General features: G+C 48.7%; 5 protein-coding genes across 5 annotated transcripts; 2 read left to right on the forward strand and 3 right to left on the reverse strand.

Annotated features, from left to right (window-relative positions):
- Positions 1–2,728: 2,728 nt before the first annotated feature.
- Positions 2,729–7,982, reverse strand: F4822DRAFT_426524 (P-loop containing nucleoside triphosphate hydrolase protein; the record flags this gene model as incomplete). Its single annotated transcript, XM_051460576.1, has 18 exons — positions 2,729–2,755; positions 2,818–3,373; positions 3,427–3,463; positions 3,514–3,553; positions 3,601–3,791; positions 3,842–3,881; positions 3,941–3,966; positions 4,019–4,598; positions 4,650–4,822; positions 4,875–5,721; positions 5,791–6,151; positions 6,202–6,279; positions 6,330–6,348; positions 6,402–6,906; positions 6,958–7,012; positions 7,066–7,156; positions 7,212–7,317; positions 7,368–7,982. The coding sequence occupies 18 exons, from the start codon at positions 7,980–7,982 to the stop codon at positions 2,729–2,731; spliced, it is 4,347 nt and encodes a 1,448-aa protein (XP_051316449.1).
- An 843-nt stretch (positions 7,983–8,825) lies between these two features.
- On the reverse strand, positions 8,826–9,743 carry F4822DRAFT_426525 (serine hydrolase FSH; the record flags this gene model as incomplete). Its single annotated transcript, XM_051460577.1, has 4 exons — positions 8,826–8,998; positions 9,053–9,571; positions 9,632–9,650; positions 9,702–9,743. 4 exons carry the CDS (start codon positions 9,741–9,743, stop codon positions 8,826–8,828), a joined length of 753 nt encoding a protein of 250 aa, XP_051316450.1.
- A 2,013-nt stretch (positions 9,744–11,756) lies between these two features.
- Positions 11,757–18,906, forward strand: F4822DRAFT_426526 (ketoacyl-synt-domain-containing protein; the record flags this gene model as incomplete). Its single annotated transcript, XM_051460578.1, has 6 exons — positions 11,757–12,477; positions 12,549–12,759; positions 12,809–13,014; positions 13,074–13,393; positions 13,454–18,016; positions 18,079–18,906. The coding sequence occupies 6 exons, from the start codon at positions 11,757–11,759 to the stop codon at positions 18,904–18,906; spliced, it is 6,849 nt and encodes a 2,282-aa protein (XP_051316451.1).
- A 357-nt stretch (positions 18,907–19,263) lies between these two features.
- On the reverse strand, positions 19,264–22,042 carry F4822DRAFT_159835 (3-phytase). The gene is made up of 3 exons (XM_051453117.1): positions 22,011–22,042; positions 20,136–21,957; positions 19,264–20,087 (listed from the first exon to the last, which is right to left on the reverse strand). Exons 2-3 carry the CDS (start codon positions 21,611–21,613, stop codon positions 19,331–19,333), a joined length of 2,235 nt encoding a protein of 744 aa, XP_051316452.1. The 5' UTR covers positions 21,614–21,957; positions 22,011–22,042; the 3' UTR covers positions 19,264–19,330.
- A 1,329-nt stretch (positions 22,043–23,371) lies between these two features.
- On the forward strand, positions 23,372–25,970 carry F4822DRAFT_158138 (amino acid permease/ SLC12A domain-containing protein). Its single transcript, XM_051453112.1, has 4 exons — positions 23,372–24,290; positions 24,351–24,411; positions 24,528–24,813; positions 24,921–25,970. The coding sequence occupies exons 1-4, from the start codon at positions 23,951–23,953 to the stop codon at positions 25,857–25,859; spliced, it is 1,626 nt and encodes a 541-aa protein (XP_051316453.1). The 5' UTR covers positions 23,372–23,950; the 3' UTR covers positions 25,860–25,970.
- Positions 25,971–26,736: the final 766 nt, after the last annotated feature.

A 26,736-nucleotide genomic window follows, 5' to 3' on the forward strand; every position in this document is an offset into this window, starting at 1 on the left:
GGTCTACACGTCAGACGCATGTCTTGAGCTGCCTTTATTGCCGACTACATTCGTAGACAATGTGTACGCTCTTTTCACTACCTAGGTATATTAGAAACTCTAGGTACTAATCTAAATCGATGACTTTTCGGTGAAGAACACGGTGACCGAACGGGTAACCTATATGTACCTAGAGGCTTCAGGTCGGTGTTTAGCTACCTAGGACCTACCCTCTTAAGGTAGACTTTTTCACATAGAAAACCAAACACCACGAATCAGCGTTCACCCCTACCTAGGTAGTCCTCCTAGTTTGACAGACCACACTGTCATGGTTAAGTAACAGTTGGGGATAGTATAACACTACTTAGTTCTAATAGAATATGTCGTGATGAGCCTTATATCCGCACTCAGTCAGATAGCTCATTCGTGTGTATATTCAGGCTTTCGTTTAGTTCTTCCAATGCATACCCAGGTACGTGCCCGATATAGTTATGAGTTACTTAAGTATCCATTGCCCTTTACCATAGGTACGCCTAGCCCCAATTTGACAATACTATCACATATTCAAGAATTTCATATTGATAAAGCGGATTTCGGGGTCGGGCTATTAGATCTGGGTAAAAAGTGATGTCTTGTATCGAAACTTCCCCTTTTCTTCTTCTCTCGGCTTAGGGCAACTCTGGGTAGACCCAGGTATTTGCTTGGCGCCGCGAACAGATATCGTGACTGACGAAACCTCAAGTAGAGGTAACGTAGCTAGGTACCTAGGTACCTAGGTAGGTAGTTGAATTCGCCCATATCCCATAGTATCTTAGAATAAAGGAACAAGGACCGAGCGGCTAGTAAGCGCTCGCAGGTTCAGCCGGTACGGTGATGAGCGAGTAACAGGGAGCGGATGACGACGCATGTTGTCTCGTAGACGACATACTTCGCGATAGGAAATTGAGATGACACTGCGCCATATTTGGAATGTGATATCTTTCTTTGGGATCGCTATCTTAATATTGTGAAATTTTGGGCGATCGAAGCATGCAGTTTAAAAGATCCACCTCGTTGGTGACGCGTAAGAGCTGATGACGCGTTTTGCTCCTTGTATTCCACAAGACCCCCACAACTATTTCATCTCTATCAGATACTTCTCAGACGTCTCGATATGGAGTGTCGGCGTCGGCGCCACGGCTTCCTCAGCGCCGATAATGTCATGTAACCTATTGACAGAATCACATGTGACATCGTCAGTTAGGGCTGATTCTATAAGTTCCTTGTTACAAGTACATTGACAGAAGATCTGACATCTGATACCTGTCGCCCTTGTGGCTTGGGTATACCTTCTTGACTAGATACCGTTCTTACTACATTCCTTTCTTGGCAATGATCGATGCTTGTCCAGATTTTGCAGAAGCTCGGCTGTACCACAGCAATATCGAACCAGTTTGTCTTTCGCTCTTGAGCCCGGACATCGGGTCGGTCCAATATGACCCCCACGTGGATACTTGGTATACGCGTGTCTCATATCTTCAAAATGAGAATTGAGTGGCTTCGCTGATACCTGGGTACATGGGTGTGTCGTTGCATACTCCTGTACGGATAGTGGGCATAGAAGAGTTTGTCGTTGTGTTTAGTCCTTGCTTCGCGTTGCTAATGCTATCTGCAAACCCTCCAACTATAGCAATATGCTCAATTAATCAAGACTCCAGAGTATACAAGGCCTCGAACAAACTCAAGCTCCCTACATGTACTATAATGCACGAGTTAGATAAGATCAAATCAAACAATCCTAGGCGCTCTTCCGACCCGGTGGGTTGAGATGTATGGAGTAGTAGCACGCCATTTGCGATAACATGGCTTAAACGCATTTACCTGCTTTTATTGATCGTCAATAACGGAAGAGGAAGTTCGTGAGCTAGATTCGCATGCGGCTCTCAACCCTTACCCACGGTGGAGCCGGGCCTGGGGGTGAGTGTAGAAACGAACACTCCCGACCGTTATGTGAGAACTGAATATTCTTGTTTAAAAATGCTTGTGACGTTTACCATACTGTCACGAAACTTTGAAACATCCGTAACAATATCGCCGCGCGAGATGCGGTCCCGAATCCCTGGAGTTAAGAGAAGATTACGCAGCCATAGAGATAGAATTGCCCAGACCATCGTACGACAGTCAAGACTTACGCATCTCTACTTGTCGGAGACTAAATAGGTTAGGTGGTACGTACACACCCTCGGCCGTGTTCCGGAACCCGTGCATATGAGACCCTGAGGCAGACACCACACCACACAGACACACACGCATCTCCGTAGGAGCGGAAGATAAGATTGCGCTATCTGCGAACTGGAGGCGGGAGGGATCAGGAACGGCAGAAGTACCCTGTACCTCATGCAGATGGATTTATGCTGAATTCAGGGGGGTGAATACTACGGACCCTGTAAATCAAAAGGATGAATAAGATTCGGCATGCCCAATTGGCCTTAGACTGCCGAACACGCTGCCGATCCCGGTCTGATATATTACGACGTTGTGTGGTAGTTGGTCTCTTAGGTAGCATCGTAGGGTTTAGTCTCTCATGATTACAATTATTTGGTACTTGGGTGGGAAAATTGCGTATTGCAAGATATGTATTCCTTTGCTCCATCTCTCAAAGCTTCATTTTGATTCGCGTCTCGTTGAGTTCCGCATTACCGAAATTTATTCCTCCCACCTCTAGTAATTACCAATACAATTCTAATCCCAACCGGCATCGCCTAGTAATTTACCTATCTAAGGCTTGTGCTTGACACTATCATGATCCATTAGTATTTTCATATAGGTGTAATTCTAGAAAGGTCTCGATAGACGTACCATGCCATAGTACACACCCCTTTTCTGGAGGAGCCCAATATGGGTGCCCGACTCCAGAACTTGCCCGTCACCTAGGACAAAGATAACGTCGGCGTTCTGAATGGTGGCTAACCGATGTGCAACAACGATCATAGTCCTATTCTTTTTCGTCTTCTCAAAGACAGATTGGACAAGCTTCTCTGTATGGGAGTCGAGATTAGAGGTTGCTTCATCTAAGAGTAAGAGGCGAGGATTTCTGATGAGAGCTCTCGCAATCGAAATTCGCTGTTTCTGGCCACCGGATAGTAGTATTCCTTTGATGCCTACTTTTGTGTTGTACCCTTCTGGCAGGGAGCTAATGAAGTCGTGAATCTCCGCATCACGGCATACTTGTTCTAGTTCCCCGGCAGAAATTGAGTCGGGATCCACTCCGAGAAGAATATTTTCTCGGATAGTGCCGTTGAAAAGGGATGGCTCCTGGGCTACCAGCGATATTGTCTTCCGGTAGTCCCTTAGATCTATATTATCAATATCGATATCGTTATATGTGATGCTTCCGGACTTGACGTTGTAGAACCTAGATGAAACATGAGATTTAATTTGTACCTTGAGAGTATTGAACAGACTCACCGTTCTAATAACGATATGACACTAGTTTTACCACAGCCTGAATAACATCAGTATCAGAGTCATCCGATAATGTTAGTAAGGACTTACCAGACGGCCCGACGACGGCGGCGAATTGACCTCTTTCAATCTTGGCAAGTTAGTATTGGGTGGTTTCCCGGTGGGCGGAGTACTTACAGTCATGCTCAACCCGTTCAATACCGGGACATCCCGTGTTGGGTATCTGAACCACACATCGCGTAGTTCAATCTTAACACCTTGTTTTTCTTCATCTACTACTTCGTCCAAAGTGATTCCTCGCCCATCGCCACCTTCTTTATTTCTCATGGCCTGGATTCTGTTTGCTGCTGCAGTCGCTTGCGCGATATCTGGGAAATGTTTAGCCCTCTCCCTAGCGAGATTACGCGGCTAGACTTACTGGGTCCGAAACTCAGCCATTGACCTGCTCCGGTGGCGCCCTGGGTATTTCGGTCAGTTCCGCTGTTCATGTCTACGGTATAATCTGAAAGTGCTTTACCTGTACTACCGCTATGTATACGACCACTAAAAAGAGGTATTAGCCATTGTCTCGAGTGAGTGGTTCCTAAGAGCTTACAATATTGGAATGTTTGGTACTCCCCTGCTACCAGTAGAGTACCTCCGTACCATAGCACGAAAGCCATGCACAAGAATGACAGGCTATCACTTGCCGAGAAGACCAAAGTTGCATATCGCGCCCGCTTGAAAGCTTTGGTTACATGCGCATCCAGCAAATCTTCGTATCTACGAGAGATACTGTCTTCTAAAGTCAGTGCGGTGACAGTCCGAATAGCTCCGATTGATTCTGTGGCGAATTTGGCACTTTCGGAGAAGACTTTCAAGTTCATGGCCTCGAACTTCTTTTCGACCCGAACGCGGAAGAAGCCGGCAGCGACAGCCAACGGCATCGCTGATGATAACGCGACGATGGTAAGCTTCCATCCGAAGTAGAAAGATATCGTCAAACATCCAATGACACTAAAAATTGAAATGAATGCGAACGCCATGTTATTTCCGAGTAATTGTTGCAGTTGCGTGGGGTCACTGGCCACGATACCGGTCAAGGCACCGATTGAACGACCATCCCCATCAAACCAGGATACAGCCTTGGAGACAATATTCTCGAAATACTCGCGGCGATAAGTGGAAGTGATGTACTAAATTAGTTAGTTTAAGGGCGTGTGTTGGAAGAGTTGCATTTGACATACGAAAGAGACAACTGTTGAAGAGTATCCGAGGGAAAAGTAACCAATGCCAGCTGCACCAGCTAAGGCAACGAACATGAGACACCAGAAGTCAGTAACTGCAATTAGTACATCGCCCCAATATGCGAAAGATGAAATGAGTGCTGCAAATATGAATGCCTGCACTGGTGGACTTCCTGTGGGGTTATTAGCAAAATCCCGATTCCTAACGATCCATTGTTGACTTACCACCAGCAATCACAGCGCCAAGCAACATCCACACATACCAGGGCCAAAATGGCTTCTGCTCTAGAAGTAAGGCGCCGAAGCTTCCAAGTATTCCTTTGGGCTTGTGTTTTGGCTCATCGACCACAGTACTTTCGCTGTCGCGAATCTCGGCCTTGCTTTCGTCAAGTGTCATAATATCCATAGTCCTCTTTTCAACTTCAGTAACTTCGGATGAAGTGTCTATTGAGTCGCCTGTGCTTTCACCCATTGATAATTGTTGCGAGGTGGTAAGAGCCCAATAGGGACCCTCGCCTTTAGCCATGAGACTTTCGTGATTTCCCCATTGAACAACTTTACCCTTGGCGAGGACCACGATATTATCAGCTTTCTTGACTGTTGATAATCGATGGGCTATCATGATCGTAGTGCGATTCTTGGAGACTTTATCCAATGCAGCTTGGACCACCTTCTCACCACGAACATCGATTGAACTTGTCGCTTCATCGAGGATCAAAATCTTTGGTTGTTTGACAATTGCACGAGCGATCGCCAATCGTTGCCTTTGACCACCGCTCAATCTTATGCCGGCATCTCCTACATGTGTGTCATATCCATCGGGAAGTCGAGAGATGAACTCGTCGGCGAAAGCTTCTTTGCAGGCTTGTTCTACTAATTCTCTCTTCTTCTCGACACCGGCCTCTTCCCATTCTGTACCTATTAAACCATTTGCGACATTTTGGAAAATTGTGGTGTTAAAAAGAAATGGTTCTTGCTGCACGAGACCGATTTGCGATCGCCACCATTTCTGGTCTATGTCGATCAGTTTGGTATCCCCAACTTTTATTGTGCCGTTGCGGAAGAATTGGACCTGAAAAATAATCTATTTAGTATCTTGGTAACTGAGAATATTTTGTATTTTAGGAGTTGAGTTTCTTACCAGTTTCTTTTGCTCGTTGTCCCCATCCAGTTCATACCATCGCTCTATGAGAGCTACGATTGTGCTTTTCCCAGACCCTGAAGGACCCACAATAGCTGTGATCTTGCCTGCAGGGAGTACCAGGTTTAACCCATCAAGGACCTTCAGCTTTGGTCTCGTGGGGTATGTGAAGTTGACCCCCCAGAGCACAATGTCCCCTGCCGCTGAGACATCAGGGGCTTTGAGTCCAGTGGTGACAGGTCTAGGTGCGTCAATACCGTTAAAAAGAATGCTAGCAGCGCCGGCAGCACGAGCAGCTGCTGAAATTGGCGCTGCAATACCACCAATTCCCAAGACAATTGTCATTATGCACATCAAAACACTGTAAAAATGTGAGCTTCATACCGCCAGGGGTTTTAATGGGATACTAACGTAATTAATGTTCCGACGCTGTCAATTTCTAAATTAACCAGCAACTTCACCGCGAACCAGAACGTCAGAGCAAAAGTCCTATTCTTTTATCAGTATTTAAATCCACATAAATAATATTAGAAACTAACCCGTAGACACTGAAGTAGACTAGACAGTTAAGTTAGTGATATGGTTTCTATTAAAGGGTTTAGAATACGTACTGGTTCCTTGCTGAACAGCCACTATTTTTGATAGTCTAAGACCTCTACGTTGCGCCTCATCAACCCATTCTTTGTATTTCTTCACCATTTTCAATTCAGCTCCGTAGGCAGCGACCATCCTAATGGAGCTGAAAGCTTCGCTCGCAACTGCAGATCCCTTGATGTTTGCATCTTCAACTTGCTTCATATTCTTTACAACGAATGGTATCGTGATGCAATAACATATTGTGATCAAGAGCAAGCCACTGCTAGTAACTAAGCTCAACTTCCAGCTGCGAGAGTAAGCTATCACGATCGCAGACACGAACATCGACAAATTCTGGATAATTGCTGCTAGTCTCTCGGATATGCCGTTCTGAAGAGTGTTGGCTGTGGTGGTTATAATCGCAGCGACTTGGCCGGGAGGTTGCGTGTCTAGCAACGATACTGGTAGTCCAATCAAGGATTTGAAGTATGCTAGACGCATCGCCGAAGAGATACGAAGACTCATGATGCGAAATCCTAACTTTTCTTGCTGTGAGTATGAGTCTCTGCGCGGAAAGGGTTATTAACTTACAGTGGCAACATATCCCAGTACGAATCTACCTATGAAAAGGTACACCATAAAGAGGCTACAATTGTATATACTTAGCTAAACTCTGGTAAGGGATATCTAGGCACTTACACGTATTGGTTGATGAGTTGCGTATAGTGTGCTTGCGCACCAGGCCCAGTCAAATTGGCCCTAGCGTTTGCAATGCTTCCAACAAGCTGACCTAAACCACCAATCAGTCACTTAGACTTAACTTTCGATCCTTTCGGGTATCTTACCGAAGACCAACGTCATCAGGGGATAGGCGACACCAGCTCCCATTGCAGCTGCGACTGAAAGGGATAGCATTGCTCTGTCGCGCCATGTTGTATATCCAAAAATCCTCTATCATAGGGTCAGCACCAATATAGCCAATATTACGACGGTAAGCTTACGATGAAATTCGAAGAGGTTTTCTTAAGCTTAGCCTTCGTAGACGGGGCAGGCTTTTGCATAGTTGGAGGCACAGCAGCGGCGGCGGCAGCAGCAGTAGCAGCAGGTCCAATAGGAGCAGTGGTAGCGGCAGCAGGAGGTGTTGGTTGGAAAGCGTTGATAGGGGAAGCTGGGCCAATGCTATTTCCAGGAGAGGCTGATGGGATTGGCGAGAGAGTTGTACCCCCTGCTTGCGATTCTGGAGGCTGAGGGAGCGCCGACAATGATGGCCTTACGGATATTGTGTGCTGCTCGCTAGTTGGCCGTGAAGGTCCGCCATGCTCGGACAAAAAGGCCGATGAAGATTGCGACGAGATCGACGCCGTCCTACCGGGCGGAGCAGACGCTCCTAGGAGATCCATGGTCGATGACTCCCTCACTATGGAGGGTGAAGGCGGATTTGCTTCTATCGAGATCGAGCCGGAAGTATCAACCCTGGGGAACTCCGCTGCTGTGCTACTTTGCTGTAATACATGATCTATGGGGATATCTTGATTAACCGGGCCCGGGACACTAGTAGAAGCTTCATCGTGTGGCTTCTCAGAGCCTTCTCCCAGCTCGGCGTACTTTTTCTCCATATTGCATGTGCGCGAAGCGCGACTTGGGTCCTGTGTAGAAAAGAGTGCCTAACAGGGGGGGGGGGGGAGGAGGCAAGTGCAAGCAAGAGGAGGATAAAGCCCAATGATTCGACGCTGGGTAAATCCGTCCGCGAGCGCAAAAAAGACCAAACAAACAGTTCCAAAGAGAAAAAAAAAACGACTAAGATATTAGAAACGAGTGTCTGGAAACATGGGCAAAGCTACTAGTACTAACCATGTGAAAGTGAAGAAGGGACCCTGACCACCCATATGGCCACCCAACACTCAACAAGGGGCGTGGATAAACGCGATAGGGTTGGCGGAGGCATGCTCCGCTGAGTAAAAAGCTAGGGAAAATTAAGCATCAATCAAAATAAATGAGCCGATATACCCCATTGGCAGGCCCCCCTTGTCGTGCCTTATCCGCCTGCATGTCTCGGGAGTATTGGAGGGATCTGTGCCCCCAGCTGCCGATCATCTTTCAATATAAGCATTCATTTTTTCAATAGCTACGGCCGGCATATTAGAAAGCTGACTATGACACGAGAGAAGCAACTCCCATGAGAGGTAGGTAGTCTTCTTGGGTATTAATTCAATTCTATTTTGTCACCAGCAATACCGTCGCCTCGGCGTGTTACATCATGCATAGAATATTCCAAATCTAAATAGTCACTCCATCGCTTAATACCGTTATGGAAAATCGTAAGACTTCGTGATCGGTAATTATATTGCATCTAGAACCCTTACTGGGTGATATGTGTATATACTTATATTAAGAGAAAATGTTACAAGCAGTGATCTACCTAACGTGCATTCTATCGTGTAATGACTTTCTATGATACTCTATGCCGACGCCTCCACCATCATGTTCCTAATGACGTCCCCGAGCTCCTTGATTACACCTTTTTCTCTGGGCAATGTGTGTCCTTTACCGTGATCGAAGATGTATGCTGTGTCAGGTTCGCACGTGTTGTAGAGAGCCATTGAGCCGGCAACGTAAGGGTCAAGAGAGCCAACTAGAGTAACGATTAGCTTTAAAACTTGCGATAAAGCTTGTGTATCGAACTCACTGATGTGACAAGTGTGAATGTTGATCATGAGGTCAGACTCGTCCGACAAGACCATCGCATAGGTGGCCGGATCTAGAGGTGGCCAACCAGCGAAGAATATGCCACATTTGATTTGAGGTACTCTGCCGGTCTCCTCAAATCTTCTCTGCTCAGCGAGGAGAAAGGTTGAAGCAACAGTAGCTCCCTCTGAGTAGCCGATGATCCCTTCGAATGGTCCTTCTTTCTCCATGATGTCAAAGAGATATTGGATCGCTCTATTGGTGCTGATCACACTGCTGGCTACACCCTCTTTCATGAGTTCTCGCATGGTGTCTTCAGCAGTATCACACTCGGGAAAGTCTCTGATTCGAGACAAGACATCGGTATCTTGTGATTCCTTCTCATCAGGCTCTATGAATCGGTAGTATGGTGGTTTTCCGAAGAAGTCTTCGAACCCCTCTGGGGGAACCGCCTCACATGGCGCATCGACGAAGCGGAAGCTGGCGGAGCCATCGGATGTCAATTCGTTCACTAGAGGCGCTATAGAGAATCGTCAGTAAAGCGGTGAAAAGATTAGATCGTGCACAGCATAAGATTTACCTAGTTGAACCTGGAATTTCTGCTAATGCGTTAGTGAGGTGGCTCATCTTGCAGCAATACCAAGACTTACATCAGCGCTTCCATATGCGCCAGGCAAGCACAGAAACTTCATGTCGCTAGACGTAGGTGGATTCTCTAGAAACCGTGCACCGAGTTACACCGAATTGGAAGAGAGCAGGGCAGGATCACGGCCATAAGAAACAAACATGGGCGGCGGCAAGGAATGTAGTAAAATGCTTGCGCGTATTGAAGAATAGAAGGGTTCAAGACATGCTTACGTGTTAGTTTACGTATAAGATACTTGATATCTCTGTTTGGAACTGAGACCATGCCGTCCCGAAATGCATCCCGGGGGTGTCCGTAGAATGTCCGTAGACCGTTTGAGATACATTGATCCTCAATCAAGCAGATCTTGGCGGAAATTACTGCAGGTAGTCATGCAAGTACATTGTCATGACATCCTTGTAGGATTTTCCATCACATCAAGCTGCATGGCATGGGGGTAAGGGGTTAGCTACCTAGGTACATAGTACCCAGTACTCAGTACGTACCTTTTTACCCCTGTCTCAGTTGGCTTGCAACGGGAAAGCTGAGGCTCTATCCCTCGGGACACGCTAGGAATTTTCCCCGACCAGATATATAAGGCGATTTAGGGGATAAGGAGTAAAAGTAAATAAAAGTAAATATGGTATATAAGTTAAGTGAGTTTTGGGTAAGGCTTCGGCGCCACGCGGGTAAACAGAACCTATAGCGCGGTTTTTTAGTGTTAGAACTCCCTTTCAGTCGACACAGGCGGCGCCGAAGCCGCCAGCGATCATTGGATATAGTGGCCGCCAGCTACGTAGTAAATACGGTATTTTCGCTATCCGCTTGTCGGTCGTGCCCCCACCCGCACTACGAAGCCCTCTCGAATGGAGTTCAAAGTGCCGGCTGCCAAGGCGCGGGGTGGGACTATACAATCTATCCATATTGCGTACCGTCAAGGGTCCTATCAACGGTGGTACTGTTGTAATGTTTGCTACTCATGCTGGCTAGGTACTTAGGTAGGTACCAAGCCATTACCACGTACACCTACTACGTAGCATGCCGTAGTATGCCGTAGGCATGTATATGCCAGGGACGCGCGAACCTCATTGTATCCTTATCGGGCTGCCGCCACATTCAATCCCTGTCGCATCGCAATATCTATGTCTCAATTCTTACCTGCCTTAACCCCTTTAGTCCTCTAAAACTTCCGGAATCGACTTCCCAAGATCGGAAAACCAGACAAATAAACAGTCTTTAAACCTGCCAATCTTAACCCCTTTCCAATCTATTACTCGGTTAGCCTTGATGCAGGTATTGTCAATATTGATAAATGGATCGGCAATACTTCCCGCGCCTGTCTCGACCTCACCCGGGCCCCACGACAGCTTCCAGATGTAGTATATCGACATGTAGAGGTGTTACGACGACGCCCCGCCGGTGGTATCGCTAAGGGAGCACGTCAGTACGGCCCATCTTGATGTCGCCGCGCAAGCGAGACGATAAGCTGCGAGGACCCTGAGAATCCTGCTACCATAGATGAGCGGGTTACGTCCGCAGGAAGGTAATATCAACAGATGAAGGCCATGGAGTTCCATCGTGGGATATGTGTCCAGATCCAGTAGGTAAACCCCTGCATAAGCTTCTTTCGAGGTCTGGCCTCTAGAAATGATACCACGGAAAGTGAAGTACGATGTCTAAGACAAATTGACAATATGATCGGCACCCTGACACCGTGATAGTCAGGGATGACAAATGGTCGAGGAAAACTGACTGCACTATTGGATCCTACCATTCTCGTGTATTCGTTTCCGATATACGCCACGAGATCTGTGGATGAGTTGCTCGCCTAAAGTTACAGCCCATGGTTCCGTGCTCAGGGTGGAAAGATTTTCCTATCCTCCGAATATCAGGCTCTTTTGTCACTTATGACAAGACCTTCCCTCCTGGTACCCTGGACACGTACGACATATTACGCGTCCGGGAAGTTCCCCTTGAGTCAAGAATATAAACTTCAATCTTTACTTCTATGCTAGCTTTGCGTGTCTTTTCCTAGAGATTGTTCGGGCTCGACAGTACCGTCGCAACGAAATCCGTAACCATGGCCCCGTCAGCCACACTCGACAGTGCCTACAGCACATCCAACGGAGTGCACGAGGATTCGAGAGCTTCTTCAAACGGATACACTAATGGACATACAAACGGACACAGCAATGGCTTCACCAACGGTTCAGCACATGCCAACGGCAACTCCCACCCGAATGGCCACGATGCTCAACCTTTCGGACAGACAAATGGCCGCCGGGTTGGTCAGCCCAATGGCTTCGCCAATGGACACACCAATGGTGTAAACGGCAGCCACACTCCATCACCCAAAGAAAAGGCAGAGCCTATCGCCATAGTGGGCATGTCTTGCCGGTTACCAGGCAGTGTAGCAAGCCCAGCAGAGTTCTGGGAGCTTTGTGCCCGGGCTCGAAGTGGTTACTCTGAAATACCTAAGGAACGATTCAACACTGCTAGTTTCTACCACCCTAATCCTGGCAAGGCCGGATCTCACAACCCTGTGGGCGGCCATTTTCTCAACACCGACCTCACGGCATTCGACGCCCCCTTCTTCAGTTTGACCGAGAAAGAGGCGATCTCCCTAGACCCGCAGCAACGCTTGCTTCTAGAGTGCACTTTCGAGGCGCTCGAGAATGCCGGCATCCCCAAACACACAATCATTGGCAAGGACGTCGGAGTTTTCGTGGGCGGATCATTCCCAGAATACGAGTCAAACCTCTTCAGAGACACGGACACGATTCCCATGCATCAAGCTACAGGTGAGTCAGAAAAATTATTGAAAAAAAATATTGCTCGAAAGGCTGTGGGCTGCCGCTGATGACGTTACTAGGTTGCGCGTACGCTATGCAATCCAACAGAATATCACATTTCTTCGACCTGCGGGGTCCTAGTTTTACTACGGACACGGCTTGCTCCTCAAGTTTGGTCGCACTGCATGTTGCTTGCCAGAGCTTACGCACCGGTGAATCAAACATGGCTATCGTCGGTGGCTGCCACTTGAACATGCTCCCCGAATTTTGGATTTCTTTCTCTAAATCACGGTAAGAATCGCCGATCTCCCCTTATCGCATGTGAGACTGACATAATTAGCCTGTTTTCGGATTCCGGTCGATCTTTTTCCTTTGACAATAGAGGTACAGGTTTTGGCCGCGGAGAAGGATGTGGTATGGTAATTCTCAAGCCTCTTTCCCAGGCCCGCAGGGATAACGACCAAATTCGGGCGATCATTGTCGGAAGTGGCATCAACCAGGATGGAAAAACGCCTGGTATCACAATGCCGTCGGGCGAGGCGCAAGGTGAGAAAGAAAAAATTAATCCAATCAAACGAATCAATAGCTAATTTCGAAAACGCCAGAAATATTAATGCGTCAGGTATATACCAATGCCGGTCTTAACCCCTCGGATTGTGGCTTTGTGGAAGCACATGGTACGGGAACACGCGTGGGAGACCCGATTGAAGCCACTGCAATTCGCAACGTATTGGGTAATGGCCGAACGCCAAGAGATCCCCTTTACATTGGTTCGGTTAAGTCGAATATCGGTCATCTTGAGGGCGCCTCCGGAATCATCGCAGTTATTAAGTCCGCTCTCATGTTAGATCGAGGCTTTATTCTACCCAACCACGACTTCAAGTACCCGAATGAGAAAATTCCGTGGAAGGAATGGAACCTAAAGGTTTGTCGACCATTGTAACTCAATGCGATGGTAATGTGACCAATTACTTACCCGGAATAGGTACCGGTTAACCAACGCCCGTGGCCCCGTAACAAGAAGTACATCAGCGTTAACAACTTTGGCTTTGGCGGTACCAATGCCCATGTTGTTCTCGAGAAGGTTCCTTTCACTCAACGAGGACCTAAGAACGATGCCGACCTTAAGAATGATAATCCGGGACGAAAGTTGTTCGCCATCACTGCAAATGATAAGAACGCATTGGAGGCCGTCTTGAAGGGCCTCGTTATCTATTTGGAACAGAGGCCTGAGATGTTCCAAAAAGATTTGATGGCGGATGTAGCTTACACCCTCGGCCAACGACGATCTCATCTTCAATGGAGGGTTGCCGTTCCTGCACTCAGATCATTTGACTTGATTGAAGCCATCAACGGTCAGCGACTACAGCCTGGAAAGGAAGTAGACCCGCTGAGGATTGGTTTCATCTTCACTGGCCAAGGTGCTCAATGGTATGGTATGGGACGTGAGCTCTACGATCAGTACCCTGTCTTCTCCCAGGCTATTGACTATGCCGATGAATGCTTAAAGGCTTTGGGTGCATCTTGGTCGTTAGTTGAGGAGTTGAGCAAGGATGAGAAGACTTCAGCTGTCGGCGCTGCCCACATCAGTCAACCTTCGTGCACAGCCATTCAATTAGCACTAGTTGATCTCATGCGATCATGGGGTATAAAACCAACTGCCGTCGCCGGCCACTCCAGTGGAGAAATTGGTGCCGCATACGCTGCTGGCATCCTGACCTTCGAGTCTTGTGTCTCTATCGCCTACCATCGAGGTCGTCTCATCCCTGTTCTAAAGGAGAAATACCCCGACCTTAAGGGCTCCATGATGGCTGTCGGAGGCAGCAAAGAGGAGTTCGAGCCACTACTGGCAGAACTCAAGGAAGGAGAAGTTAAGATCGCTTGCTATAACAGTCCCAGCAGTCTTACCATCTCTGGTGACGAGGCTGGCATCGATGAGTTGAAGAAGCTCGTCGAGGAGAAACAGTTGTTCAACAGGAAACTGTTTGTGGACACTGCTTACCACTCTCACCACATGAACCTCCTTGCCAAGGAGTACCAGGCCTCGATTGACTCACTCGAGGGTCCTATCTCAACCGACGTCAGATTCCACTCCTCACTTCTTGGCAAGCGCATCGACGGTACCGAGCTTGAATCATCATACTGGGTTCAGAACCTCACATGCCCTGTCCGATTTAACGAGGCAGTTCAGACTATGCTTCAGCCCATTGATGACCACCGAACTGGTGTTAACATGCTTCTTGAGCTTGGTCCCCACTCCGCCCTCCAAGGACCTATTAAGCAAATTCTTAAGGAAGTTGGCGGCGATGCGGCTAAGATCCCGTACGCATCTGCCCTCGCCCGTAAGAAGGATGCCGTCGAGACCGCCTTAGATGTCGCTGCCACCCTATTCGCTAAGGGTGCACCAATCGACTTCAAGGCCGTCAACTTCCCCAAGGAAGGCAAAGCACCAATGGTCCTGAGCGATATACCCCGATACCCCTGGAACTATTCGTCTAAGTACTGGCATGAATCTCGCATGACCCAACTGCACAAGAACAGGACAGCACCACGTAATGATATTCTCGGTACTCTTGCCAATTACTCCAATGACTTAGAGCCTACATGGAGAAACATCGTCCGCTTGGACGACCTTCCTTGGCTTACGCACCACAAGGTCCAATCCCTCACCATCTTCCCCATGTCTGGATACGTATCAATGGCTGTTGAGGCTGCTTCTCAGCGAGCTATCACTACCAACACGAACTTCGACAAGTTCGAGCTTCGCGATGTTTCCGTCATTGCTCCTCTAGTTATCCCTGACGAAGATGTGGAGATGACGACAAGCCTTCGCCCACACCAAGAGGGCACGCTAGTCTCCTCCGAAGTATGGGACGAATTCCGCATCTGCTCGTGGACCAAGAGCAAGGGCTGGAAAGAGCACTGCAAGGGTTTAATTGCCGTCACTGCTCATGAGTCCAACGGTGTTGACGATGCCAGACAAAGCCTAGCTTCGCGGATCCACCTGCAATCGACGATTGCTGAGATCAACGCTGCTGCGACTTCGCCTATTGCCATGGAGAAGCTTTACGATGACCTCTCTGAGGTTGGCGTCTCCTACGGTCCTACCTTCCAGGGAGTCAGCAATTGCCAGGCCTCTAACACCTGCTCGCAAGCTGATCTACTTGTTCCCGATATCTCTAAGGAGATGCCCAACCATTATGTTACCGACACCGTCATTCAACCTTCTTTCCTCGAATCCCTCATTTCTATGTACTGGCCCATTGCCAGCTCCGGAAAGGAATCCCCGGACACTATCTACCTACCTTCTTCGGTGACAAGCATCTCTATATCCAGGGACATTGTCGAACTCAGTAAGAACCCTGGAAAGGCATTCCGAGCTTACTGCCTGGGCTCCCTCCCGGCCGACAGCCCGAGACCTACTAAGCTGAGCATGTTTGCGACATCAGAGGCGAACATTTCTGAGCCCCTCATCAAACTTGATGACTTAACTGTCGCTCCAATTCTAGACCGTGACGCCCAGGGTGACCAAGATTCCCACCGTGAGCTCTGCTATAAGCTCGATTGGGAGCCCATCCTTGACCCGGTCAATGTAGAATCTGACAGCGCCTCATCGGAATGGGTACCTGTCGGTGACCTCGAACTTCCCGACACAGACATTGAAATTGTGTACGGAGAGGGTAGCCTGCAAACTCAGGTCGCCTTCAGCCTAGCTGAGGCCCTACAGCGCATCACTGGCAAGCTGCCTAACACTAGCTCCCTTTTTGAGGCGCAAGCTCAAGATAAGTTGCTTATCTTCCTGTCTGAAATTGACAAACCACTCTTGTCTCACTTGAAGGCAGATGAGTTTGAGGCCTTGCAGAAGATGCTCACAACAGTACAAGGTGCTCTGTGGGTTGTCCGCGGCGCATATGACCAGTCCACATCCCCAGACCTCAACATGATCCTTGGTGTTAGCCGTACCATCCGCTCCGAGACCTTACTACCTTTCTCCACCTTAGACTTGGACGGTCGCAACCAGCTCTCTAATGAGCAAATCTCTGAGGCGGTCCTCAAGGTATTCACCTCTGTATTCGGCAAGAGCAGCGCCTTGAACGGCGAGCTTGAGTTCATGGAGAGAGACGGCAAGTTCCTCACCCCACGCATCATCAACGACCCCGAGATGAACGAAATCGTTCACCGGGAGACCAAGCCCTCAGCCCTTCAGCCCACGCCATTCGGCGAGACTGACCGACACCTTAAGATGGCCATCACAGATGCTGGTGCCCTTGACACACTGCACTTCATCGATGACTTAGTCGCTGAAGCCCCTCTTAACGGAGAGGACATCGAGATCAAGGTCCACGCCATCGGTGTTAACCACAGGGATCTCACAGCCGCTCATGGTAAACTTGCATCGCATGACTTCGGTGTAGAAGCCAGTGGTGTCGTTACTGCCATTGGCAAGGACGTCAAGAACATCGGGGTTGGGGACCGGGTTGCTGCTATTACCAAGGCTGCATTTGCCACAGCAACTCGCACAAAGGCCACCTTCGCCTTCAAGCTCCCGCGTGACATGCAGTTCGAAGAAGGTGTTACTCTTCCCCTAGCCTATGCTACTGCATACTACTCGCTTGTTGAACTTGGTCGTCTTAGCGAAGAGGAGACCGTGCTCATCCACGCCGCCGCTGGTGCAGTAGGTCAAGCTGCTATCTCCCTCGCTCAGATGATCGGAGCAAAGGTATTTGCGACCGTAGGCAGCACTGAGAAGAAGGAGTTCCTCATCAAGGAGTATGGTCTCTCTGAGGACCGCATTTTCTACAGCCGGAACCTATCCTTCGGTAATGCTGTGCGCCAGGCCACCAACAATCTTGGCGTTGATGTTGTACTTAACTGCCTCACTGGAGACGGTCTTCGAGAAAGCTGGAGCTCCCTTAACAAGTTCGGTCGCTTGATCGACATTGGCGCACGAGACACCAACACCAGCACACGTCTCGAGATGACCCAATTTGAGCACAACGCCAGTTTCATGACCGTGGATATCATGGCCATCGCCGCCGAGCGACCTAAGCTTCTGCAAAGGCTGCTCTCCGACGTTGCTAAGCTAATGCGGTATGGCAAGATCCGCCCGATCTCGCCCGTCACCGTGTTCCCCATATCCGAGGTGGAGTCCGCATTCAAGACGCTGCACGGTGCCAAGGCCCACGGAAAACTGGTTGTGATACCACACGCGCACGACGTTGTTAAGGCCACACCTCCCCGTAAGCCGGCTCAATTGCTCAAGTCCGATGCCACGTATATCCTTATTGGTGGTACAGGTGGTCTTGGCCGAAGCATGTCTCGGTGGATGGTAAGCCGAGGGGCACGCCACCTGGTTCTAGTTTCCCGAAGCGGTAGTGCAACGGGTAAGGTCCAGGAACTGATTGAAGAGGCTTCTGCTGTTGGTGCTGAGATTGTTGTCCGCCGCGCTGACGTTGCCAACGCTTCCTCTGTTGAGGAATTGATTAGGCATGGTCTAGAGGGTCTACCCCCTGTCAGGGGTGTGATCCACGGTGCTATGGTTCTTCGCGTAAGTTCTCTCTCCATGATAACCCAATTGATTTTTCAAGGATAGCAGCTAACCCAATACAGGATGTCTTGTTTGAGAAGATGACCTACGAGCAGTACACCACTGTCATCGAGTCCAAGGTACAGGGTGCCTGGAACTTCCACAACTCCCTTACCGGCGCCCCTCTTGACTTCTTCGTCGCCATCTCATCCGTCGCCGGTGCTGTCGGTAACAGAGGCCAAGCTGCCTATGCAGCCGCCAACTGTTTCCTCAATGCCTTTGTTCAGTACCGTCTCGCACAAGGTCTTCCTGCCTCCTCCTTGGACTTGACTGCCATTTCTGATTCTGGATACCTCGCCGAGGATCTTGAGAAGGCCGCCGAGGTCGCCAAGAACTTGGGTAGTGACACCATCTGTGAAGCTGAAGTACTTGCCCTTCTCGGCACTGCTATCAGCGGGCGCCTCGCCACTGTGTGCAACAACCACACCATCACGGGTATGCGCATCACACCAACCATGCAACCCTTCTGGAGCTCCGATGCCAAGAGCAAGCATCTCCGTGAAGCTATGGAGGCTGCTGCTGCCGCAGATGCCGCAACCAATGGCAGCGCTAAGGCCATCTCCTACAACGCTGCCGTCAAGGCGGCTAAGACCCTCGAGGAGGCCGAGGCTGTTGTCTGCGACGGTCTTGTTCACAAGTTGGCCGCCGTCATGATGATGGAGCTCGAAGACCTTGATGTGACACGCTCACTATCACACTACCCTCTGGACTCTCTCGTTGCCATCGAGATCCGTAACTTCATCACCCGTGAGTTCGAAGCCACACTCCAAGTACTTGAGCTTCTATCCAGCGGTTCCATCCAGACCCTATCCAAGGCAGTCTGCGTCAAGAGCAAGTTAGTCAACTTTTAAGAGTATAAATGACAAGACATATGAGGCGTGGCGGAGCTTTGAATATGATTGATACGATTGGGATTGTTTATCACGTGAAGGAACATGGCGTCTTATTATTTTTTTATCTGTTCTTTTCTTCGCCATCTATTCACACGGTCCAGATGTTATACAAGTGGGATGATTGGTGCTATCTAGACTATTATTATTGTTGTATACAAGTTACCCCAAAGCCGTCTTGGTTGATGTTTTTAGTTCGGTACACCGGGATGGTAATATTTCTTCTTTTTAGTATAGGTATTTACTGGTAATTCATAGACTGTCTCTAACAAAGTTCCTAAACAATTATTTTCGAACCTCGCTCGTGATTATGTGTATACCTAGGTATATAGTGAGAAATTTTCGCAACATATAGCGTACTCAACGAAACTAAGCAATGGCGCCACTATGAGGCTCTGGGATCCCAATCCGCATCGAGCTCCTTCAATTGTTCATCACTGAGTACATCCGCAAGGCTAATAAACTTATAGCTCGCTTCATCACTTGTACCTCCTTCCGGTAGTCGGTTGGCATCATCATGAACGACTACTAATCCGTTGGGGAACGCATCGCCTAAACCCGTACCAATAGCCGCAAGGCCATCCGTGTTGGAAACACCATCGACGCCTTTCTCCGAGTTCTCGTATATCGTGAATGTCTCCACGTACTCATGGGGGGCTCCGCGACGGTACACATTGTACGCACTTACACCCTGCTGGCTGACAATGATGAAACCCTTATCGGCCGAAGAGCCTTCGACCAATGTGACGCCCTCAACATCAGCATACATCTTTCCATCGCCAACTTCACCGATAAGGAATCCCTCGCTTGAATCATCATCTGGCTCCGCTCCATAGCGCCATAGAGCGTGCGGTTCCTCGCCTATAAAAATCCATCCATTCGCTTCATCTGAAACGCACCCTTCTACCTGGCCTCCAGAACCTCCCGTGAAGTTGCGCACAAGACTAGTTTGCAATGCGCCATCGGCCCATGACAGCTCATACTGAAGGTACTCGGCGGTCTTGGCGTTGACGAAAAGATATTGTTTACCGGTCTTGCGCGATCGATATACACAGCTGCCGTAAACCTTGTAGTCGTCCTTAGTTGGCTGTGAGCCGCCAGCAATTGTCTGTAAAGTTCCATTGGCGGTAATTTCGAAGAGGCTGGGCATGGTTAACTCCGAAAAGGTATCGACAACGGTTATAACTTACCACAAAGTATTGTCCTCCCGACAAGCAGCATAAGCCAAATCAATGGTCCTATTCCCAGCTTGGAAATCATAAATCACGTCGACATTGTCTGGTTCACCGGCGGTTATTGTCTGGAGTCGTTTTCCGTTAAGGTCAAATACGCTGAGTCCGGCACCTTGTTCCGATTTCGTCGTTGTGATAATTCGCGAAAGCGACTTATTAACTGGCGAGATCCAAATTGCCGGATCGTCTCCGTCACCACCATATGCGTCTGTCTCGAGGACAGGTTCTACCACTTTGAAAGCGCAGTACAGACCGCCCCATCCATCGTCGCATTCGCAGATGTTCCCGCTGACACATTTGCCATGAGCCGAGCAGTCGTTTTGGCAGGTAAAGTCCGCGCAAGTATCTCCCTCGAAGCCCGCGAAGCATGAACACGAAGGCCCGTATGCACTCTGGTGGAAACCATTGAAACTGCACTCAGACGAAATGGGGGTAGAAATCTTTGAAAGCGTGGCACGGGGATCATAAGCGGTATTGACATCCAACCCAAGACCTTTGAATGCATCCTCCAATGAGCTAACAGCAAAACCCTCACCCGAGTCGCTCTCGATAGCATATGTCACTGCGCCAGCGGGGTACTTCTCCGTGGGTGCTTGGTAGATATTAAGGCCTTCGATCTCAACATCGCTATCTCCAGTAACTGTCATAGAACCCAAAAGCGCGAATGAGGTGTCGTAGACGGATATCCCTTCATCCCGAGAAACGAAGAGATAATCGGAATCATTTCCTATGTAGGCTGCGATTCCAGTAACATCGTCTTTGGCTTCTCCGAGGACCTTAATTTCAGGTACTGTGGTTGCCTCGGCTGCTGCAAAGGTGTAGACTGTTGAGGTATCATCGGTCGCGAAGTACACTGACTTTGCAGATAGAGATACGGCACAAGCTGATGCTTCGATTGGAACTGCGAAAGTCTGGATTTCGACAAGTTCGTACGAGCTATTGGCACCCCTCAGAAGGAAGTGAACAGCCTGCTTCTTGCCGAACAAGTACAGATACTGTTCCCCGCTGTCCTGACTCTTCCAAGGGCAAAGAGCCGACCAATCTCCTAAAGTGCGTCCAATCGGTTCACCAACCTGCTCAGCCGTGGCCGCGTCATAAAGGCGAAAGTACGAATCTGGCTGCGCGATGGTAACAATGAGGTCCTTCCCATCAATACCGTATACAGTGGTCACGAGCTTGGTTCGACCGGGGGTTTCGTGCTTTGTCTCCGTCAATGAAGTTTCGCCATTTAAGTCGAATAGACGGAAACCGCCGGAGCTGGAACCCTCATCGTTGCCAATTAGCAATGGGTTGGTGTCACTGTAGTAAACGGCCGTCCAGTCCGAATCAACCTCATCGGATCTGGCTGAAATCGGCAGATCGACCTCCGATGCAACCACGGGCGCCGCAGTAACGCTGGCAGCCAGCGAGGCCACAAGTAGACAGGAAGACCTCATTTGGGCAGCAGGCAGGGTTGAATTTTGCCGTTACACAAAAGAGGCACAGGCCGAAAATTGACAGGATGAAGCCATTGCGATTCCGTTTGAAATCGCGAAAAACGACTTTAAATTTCTTCTCAGGGGTTCATCAAAACCACCCCTGCGCAACTCGTAATCATAACAAGCCCGTGCATTTATACGGAATTATTGTTGGTGCGATGCTTGTCTGCCAAGAAACCAATCTCTTTGCCTTCCAAATTGACCATGGTGGTGAAAATCGCAATTATGCAAATCCATTGACGAGAAAGACTTCAAGATCAATAATCACTGGAGGCAATTATTGACATCGCGAACCACGTCGGCTAGGAATCGGTGAGAATGTGAGATAGATTGTAGAATTTCCTTGGCGATTCACCCCTGCCGCTTTCTGACAGCCGCCTGCAACTGTTGGCCTGAATGAACATCCGAGAATCGTTAATGATTCAGCGGCGCTTGATAGCAGTGGGACTATTCCTATTCCGTCATATCTCCAAGAGAGGAGCGGAAAGGGATGAGATTTTTAAGAACGGTAGTGAAGTCGGTAAGAAAGGAATATTATTGATTTTTGTTTGCACATTCAGAAGCATACCTGGAAACCTGGGTAAACATCTCTAAAACATGACAAACTCATGCAAAAAATATATCCATCTACGTTTCGGGGACCACTGTAAGGCGGATCAGCTAAGATCCTAGGTAGGGTCTACAAACTTCCTCATTAATTCTGCAAAATTCCAGGCAAGGGGCAATACTTATACGAGTAACAAATGCAAAATGCTCTCATGTTTACGCGCTTCTCAAAAATATTTCTAACCAAAGCGGTTACCGAACCAAACACTTAGATATCCTATGCGGCAACACCTATGTACCACCCGGCCAGCCCACGATATCTACTTGATAAGACGCGTACTAATTCGCTCACCTTGCTCACCTTGCCATGAGAATTCCATGAGAATCCCACACATCCATGCGGACCATGCCCCCCATATCTTTATTCCACTACACCGGTACTCCGAGCCAATACTTAAGCTTATCTGGAACTTTTGACATAGCCAATCACAATTGCCGCCGCTAGGATCTGTCCTTCTGAAATAGGAAATGACATGCCGCTTGCGAGATAAGAAGTATACTTCGATACATACCTGCCAATGTATCTATCTATATACAGCGATATTATGTATGTAGAGACGTCCAAAAACAAACCGATATCCGATATGCTTGCTCGGGCAGGCTAGATCCGATATAGACTCGTACAGAATCCTAATGGAACGCCAGCATAAGTATACGATCTCAATAGGTTTAGCAAGAAACGCCTCTGTGCCACTAAGGAAAGGGGATGAAGCAAATGGCCACGATAAGGGGGTGGGAAAGGTACATCAAGCCACAATACACATCGATCAATCAGAAACGATAGATCTCAGGTTATTTAACTCGAAGGATTCTAACCGATGCACATCCCGCGTCCTTTCGGTGTCGCGTGTCACAAAGGCTGGCGTTGCACATGTACCACGAAGCATCAGGGCTAATAAGAGATATCAAGTTCTTTTGTAGAATGGATTTCTAGATGGATATTCAATTCTTCAAGGTGACTTCATGGATCCGATAAATGTACGCTAAATGAGATAACATGACGAAGGTAATGTTGGTCGTGAACAGGTCCTTACTTGTGTTGTACAGAACTCCGGGCAGGCCGCACAGCTTGAATTCCGTTCCATGCAAGAGCGGCGATAGGTCGACGAATTCGTAACCATGCGTATCAGGCGCCACCCAGGTTTGCCCATTGGCGTTTCTTTCGAGACAAGGTTCCCGGGAATCCCTTATCAGTACCAAGCAATGAATAAATCCAAGTTCTACCTAACTCATCTACCCACCTAGGTACAGATTAATGGTCAACTCTAACTCCGAGCCCGTCGCTTCCCACAAACTTGTAATTATCTAGGCTTTATTGGGTGTTTCAAGCCCATCTACTTGCCACTAAACTGGCAGTCACCTTGTTTTCGGACCGTCTTAAGAGGTCTGGGTCCCTTCCGACTCTTAATAGGGCTTGATAAAACCATGTAGATTGCCTGGGTACCGGTATCTAATTGGGTGATTCCCATCCTTCAGCTCTTTCTTCATCTCAGATTAATGCTACTTTAAGTTGCACATTGCGTCGCCAAGGAATGTTCCGTCTGTTTGATAAATGTACCTAAGTACGCATAGAATCCTCGTGGAAGGTATCTTGTGTTTCCAAGAACTTCCTCCCACCCCCCAATTTTTCAAATTTCTCCCTAATCTCTCACCTCACATACGCATATTCCGAACGTAACACAAGCGGCCATGGACGAGGCCAAAGAACAACCAAGCCCTACCACCGCCTATCAAGGCGACGGACTTGGGAAACGAGATTCGATAACCGGCGAAATCTACCACGGAGACCATGGCGCCGACACCGATCTGAAGCGATCCTTGAGCACTCGCCACTTGACGATGATAGCCCTTGGTTCCAGTATTGGAATGGGTCTATGGCTCGGAAGTGGTGAATCTCTAGCAGATGGCGGGCCAGCTGGTATCTTTCTCGGATACTGCCTCGCTGGCTCTATGATTTGGTGCGTTAGCCACTCCATCGGAGAGATGGCTTGCATGTACCCACTCCCATCGGCGTTCGTTCAATGGACAGGTTAGTGCGACAACACATAGAATTTCTTCGGGCGCATGATCTGATACAGACTCAATCAAGGAAAATTCGTCGACCCTGCGGCCGCCTTTGCCCTGGGTTGGTCATATTGGTTCTCTTACTGGTGAGTCAGCCTCGCTCTTCGATGCCCCCTTTTTCTAAGGGTTTCGAGGCTTGTACTACCATAAACCTGCCTACCACCCCCCTCTACACGCCGATAACTGACATTAAGTTACTTAGTATCACGATCGCAAACGAATTATCGGCTGCCAACACTGTCATCACATTTTGGACATCCGTAGTACCGGTAGCCGGGTGGATCAGCATCTGGCTCGTAGTCATTGTCTTGATCAACGTCGGCGCTGTCACGCTTTTCGGCGAAATCGAAGTCGTTGCAAGTACGATCAAATTCAGCTGGATCTTCGTGATCATTATCTCTATGATTGTTATGTCGGCTGGAGGCGCGGGTTACGGCCCAGTCGGTTTTCGCTATTGGAACGAGATGCCGTTCGCCCACGGCTTCAAGGTACGTGTGCAAGCATATCACATTCACAGCCCCACCTCATTGCAAGATTCCTAGACTTCTATAATAGAAAGAATCAGATGGTTAACAATACGTTTCTATGCGCGTAGGGCTTCCTAAACGTTATGCCGACCTGTATCTTCGCCATGTCCGGATCCGAAAACTCGGGTCTAGTCGCGGCAGAGACGTCTAACCCGCGAAAATCGATACCACGCGCAGTCGGCTCAATCTGGATCCGCCTATCGCTCTTCTACCTCATCGGATCGCTCATGATCACCATCAACGTCGACCCCAATAACCAAGATCTCTTCGGGCAATCCGGCACCAATGCTTCTCCATTCGTTATCGCCTACCGCGACGCTGGCATCCCAGCTTTAGCCCACATAATGAACGCTGTTATCCTCATCTCGGTCATATCAACAGGGTCCATTTCGGGCTACGGTGGATCGCGCACGACCATGGGTCTAGCCTATCTCGATATGGCCCCTGATTTCATGAAGAGAGCTGATAAGGTGGGGCGACCTTGGTATGGTCTGATACCCACCTTCATCCTAGGCGGTGGTCTCGCATACCTCAATGTCAGCCAGTCTGGTTCCAACGTCTTCACGTGGTTTTCTAATCTTACCTCGTTGTTCACCTTATTCGGGTGGGGTATGATATGTCTTTCTCACATTCGTTTCCGCCACGCTTGGGCACGAAAAGGACATACCGCTGAGGAACTCCCCTGGAAGTCGTGGATCTACCCCGTGGGGCCTTGGTGGGGCTTAGCCATGTGCATCCTGCTCATCATTGTGCAATTCTATCTTTCAGTCTGGCCCCTGGGCAAGTCGCCGAGTGCCGAAAATTTCTTTGCGAACTACATTTCAGTCATCGTCATTGTCGTCTTGTGGCTTGGTGCCAGGGCTTTCTACCGTGGGCGCTGGTGGGTTGATCTGGATACCGTTGAGCTTGACGAAGGCCGAAGGTTTTATAAGGCGGATGTGGAAGAAGCAAAGACGCCTGGATTTAAAGGAATGGCGAAGAGGGTTGTTGGTGCTATTCTGAATTAGGTGAGCCCCTTTTATGTGTGGGCTTATGACCGCATGCATAGTCGATTGAAGAGAACCAGTCGAAATCAAGCCTCACAACCAATGTTTAGCAAACAATACACTTGATATCCGATGCTGTGTTTCTGTGCTCCATACCTAGGTTGAGGTGCTATGACTTGATACTGCAATTGACCACTACGTACCTAGGTAGGTACTTACACATACCTCATACCGTACTCGGGCATGCTGGATTTGCGATTGCTCCGAAAGCCAAGCGCATTACAGCGAGGTCTATATATACCTAGCTATGGCGTTAACGGCCTGCTTAAGTCCGACAGGCAACTTGGTGTCTCGAGGGCCTCTATAGAACTGCACATGGGGGCATCCCGTGTGCCTAATCGATTCATATACCCTAAGCTGGATCTTTAGAAATGATGGAAATTGAACAAGTCGATGATCAATACCAACTATCATAAGCAGTCGATCTAGAATGTTATCGACTACCAAGTAGAGACGGCACCTACTGATGAAGGGCTTCTCCCAATGATAGAAGATGATTTTTCTTATGGTAACTTTGAGGCTTTCAGTGAGAGTGTGTTCGTTATTGGCTATCAGAGAGAGGATTCATGCGATAGCCTTTCTCGTCTCCGTTCCAAGTATTTCATGAGGTACCCGGTTTACTCCAATCCGCACTGAAGGGGACTTTGCGGCGAGAGCGGCGAGTACAAGCAACATGCTCGCGAGATCCTACGCCAACCAAAATTTCGCAAAAGGGAATATTATACCGAGGAAGCGGCTCAGGCTGCCGATGCCTGCTGTCAATCCTGGTTCATACCGCGACAGAAACCGGGCAAGAGACTGTATTAGTTCCATTCTATTCCCGAAAGCGAATAGCCAT

This window comes from Hypoxylon trugodes (assembly GCF_022578975.1).
Source record: "Hypoxylon trugodes strain CBS 135444 unplaced genomic scaffold F4822scaffold_3, whole genome shotgun sequence".
In the NCBI taxonomy this organism is placed as follows: domain Eukaryota; kingdom Fungi; phylum Ascomycota; class Sordariomycetes; order Xylariales; family Hypoxylaceae; genus Hypoxylon; species Hypoxylon trugodes.

Coding starts and splice junctions, on each gene's coding strand:
- F4822DRAFT_159835 (XM_051453117.1), bottom strand. CDS start 21,613: ATGAGGTCTTCCTGTCTACTTGTGGCCTCGCTGGCTGCCAGCGTTACT. Junction 20,088..20,135: donor CGGGAGGACAATACTTTGTG/GTAAGTTATAAC, acceptor AACCATGCCCAG/CCTCTTCGAAATTACCGCCA.
- F4822DRAFT_158138 (XM_051453112.1), top strand. CDS start 23,951: ATGGACGAGGCCAAAGAACAACCAAGCCCTACCACCGCCTATCAAGGC. Junction 24,291..24,350: donor GGCGTTCGTTCAATGGACAG/GTTAGTGCGACA, acceptor GACTCAATCAAG/GAAAATTCGTCGACCCTGCG. Junction 24,814..24,920: donor CGTTCGCCCACGGCTTCAAG/GTACGTGTGCAA, acceptor CTATGCGCGTAG/GGCTTCCTAAACGTTATGCC.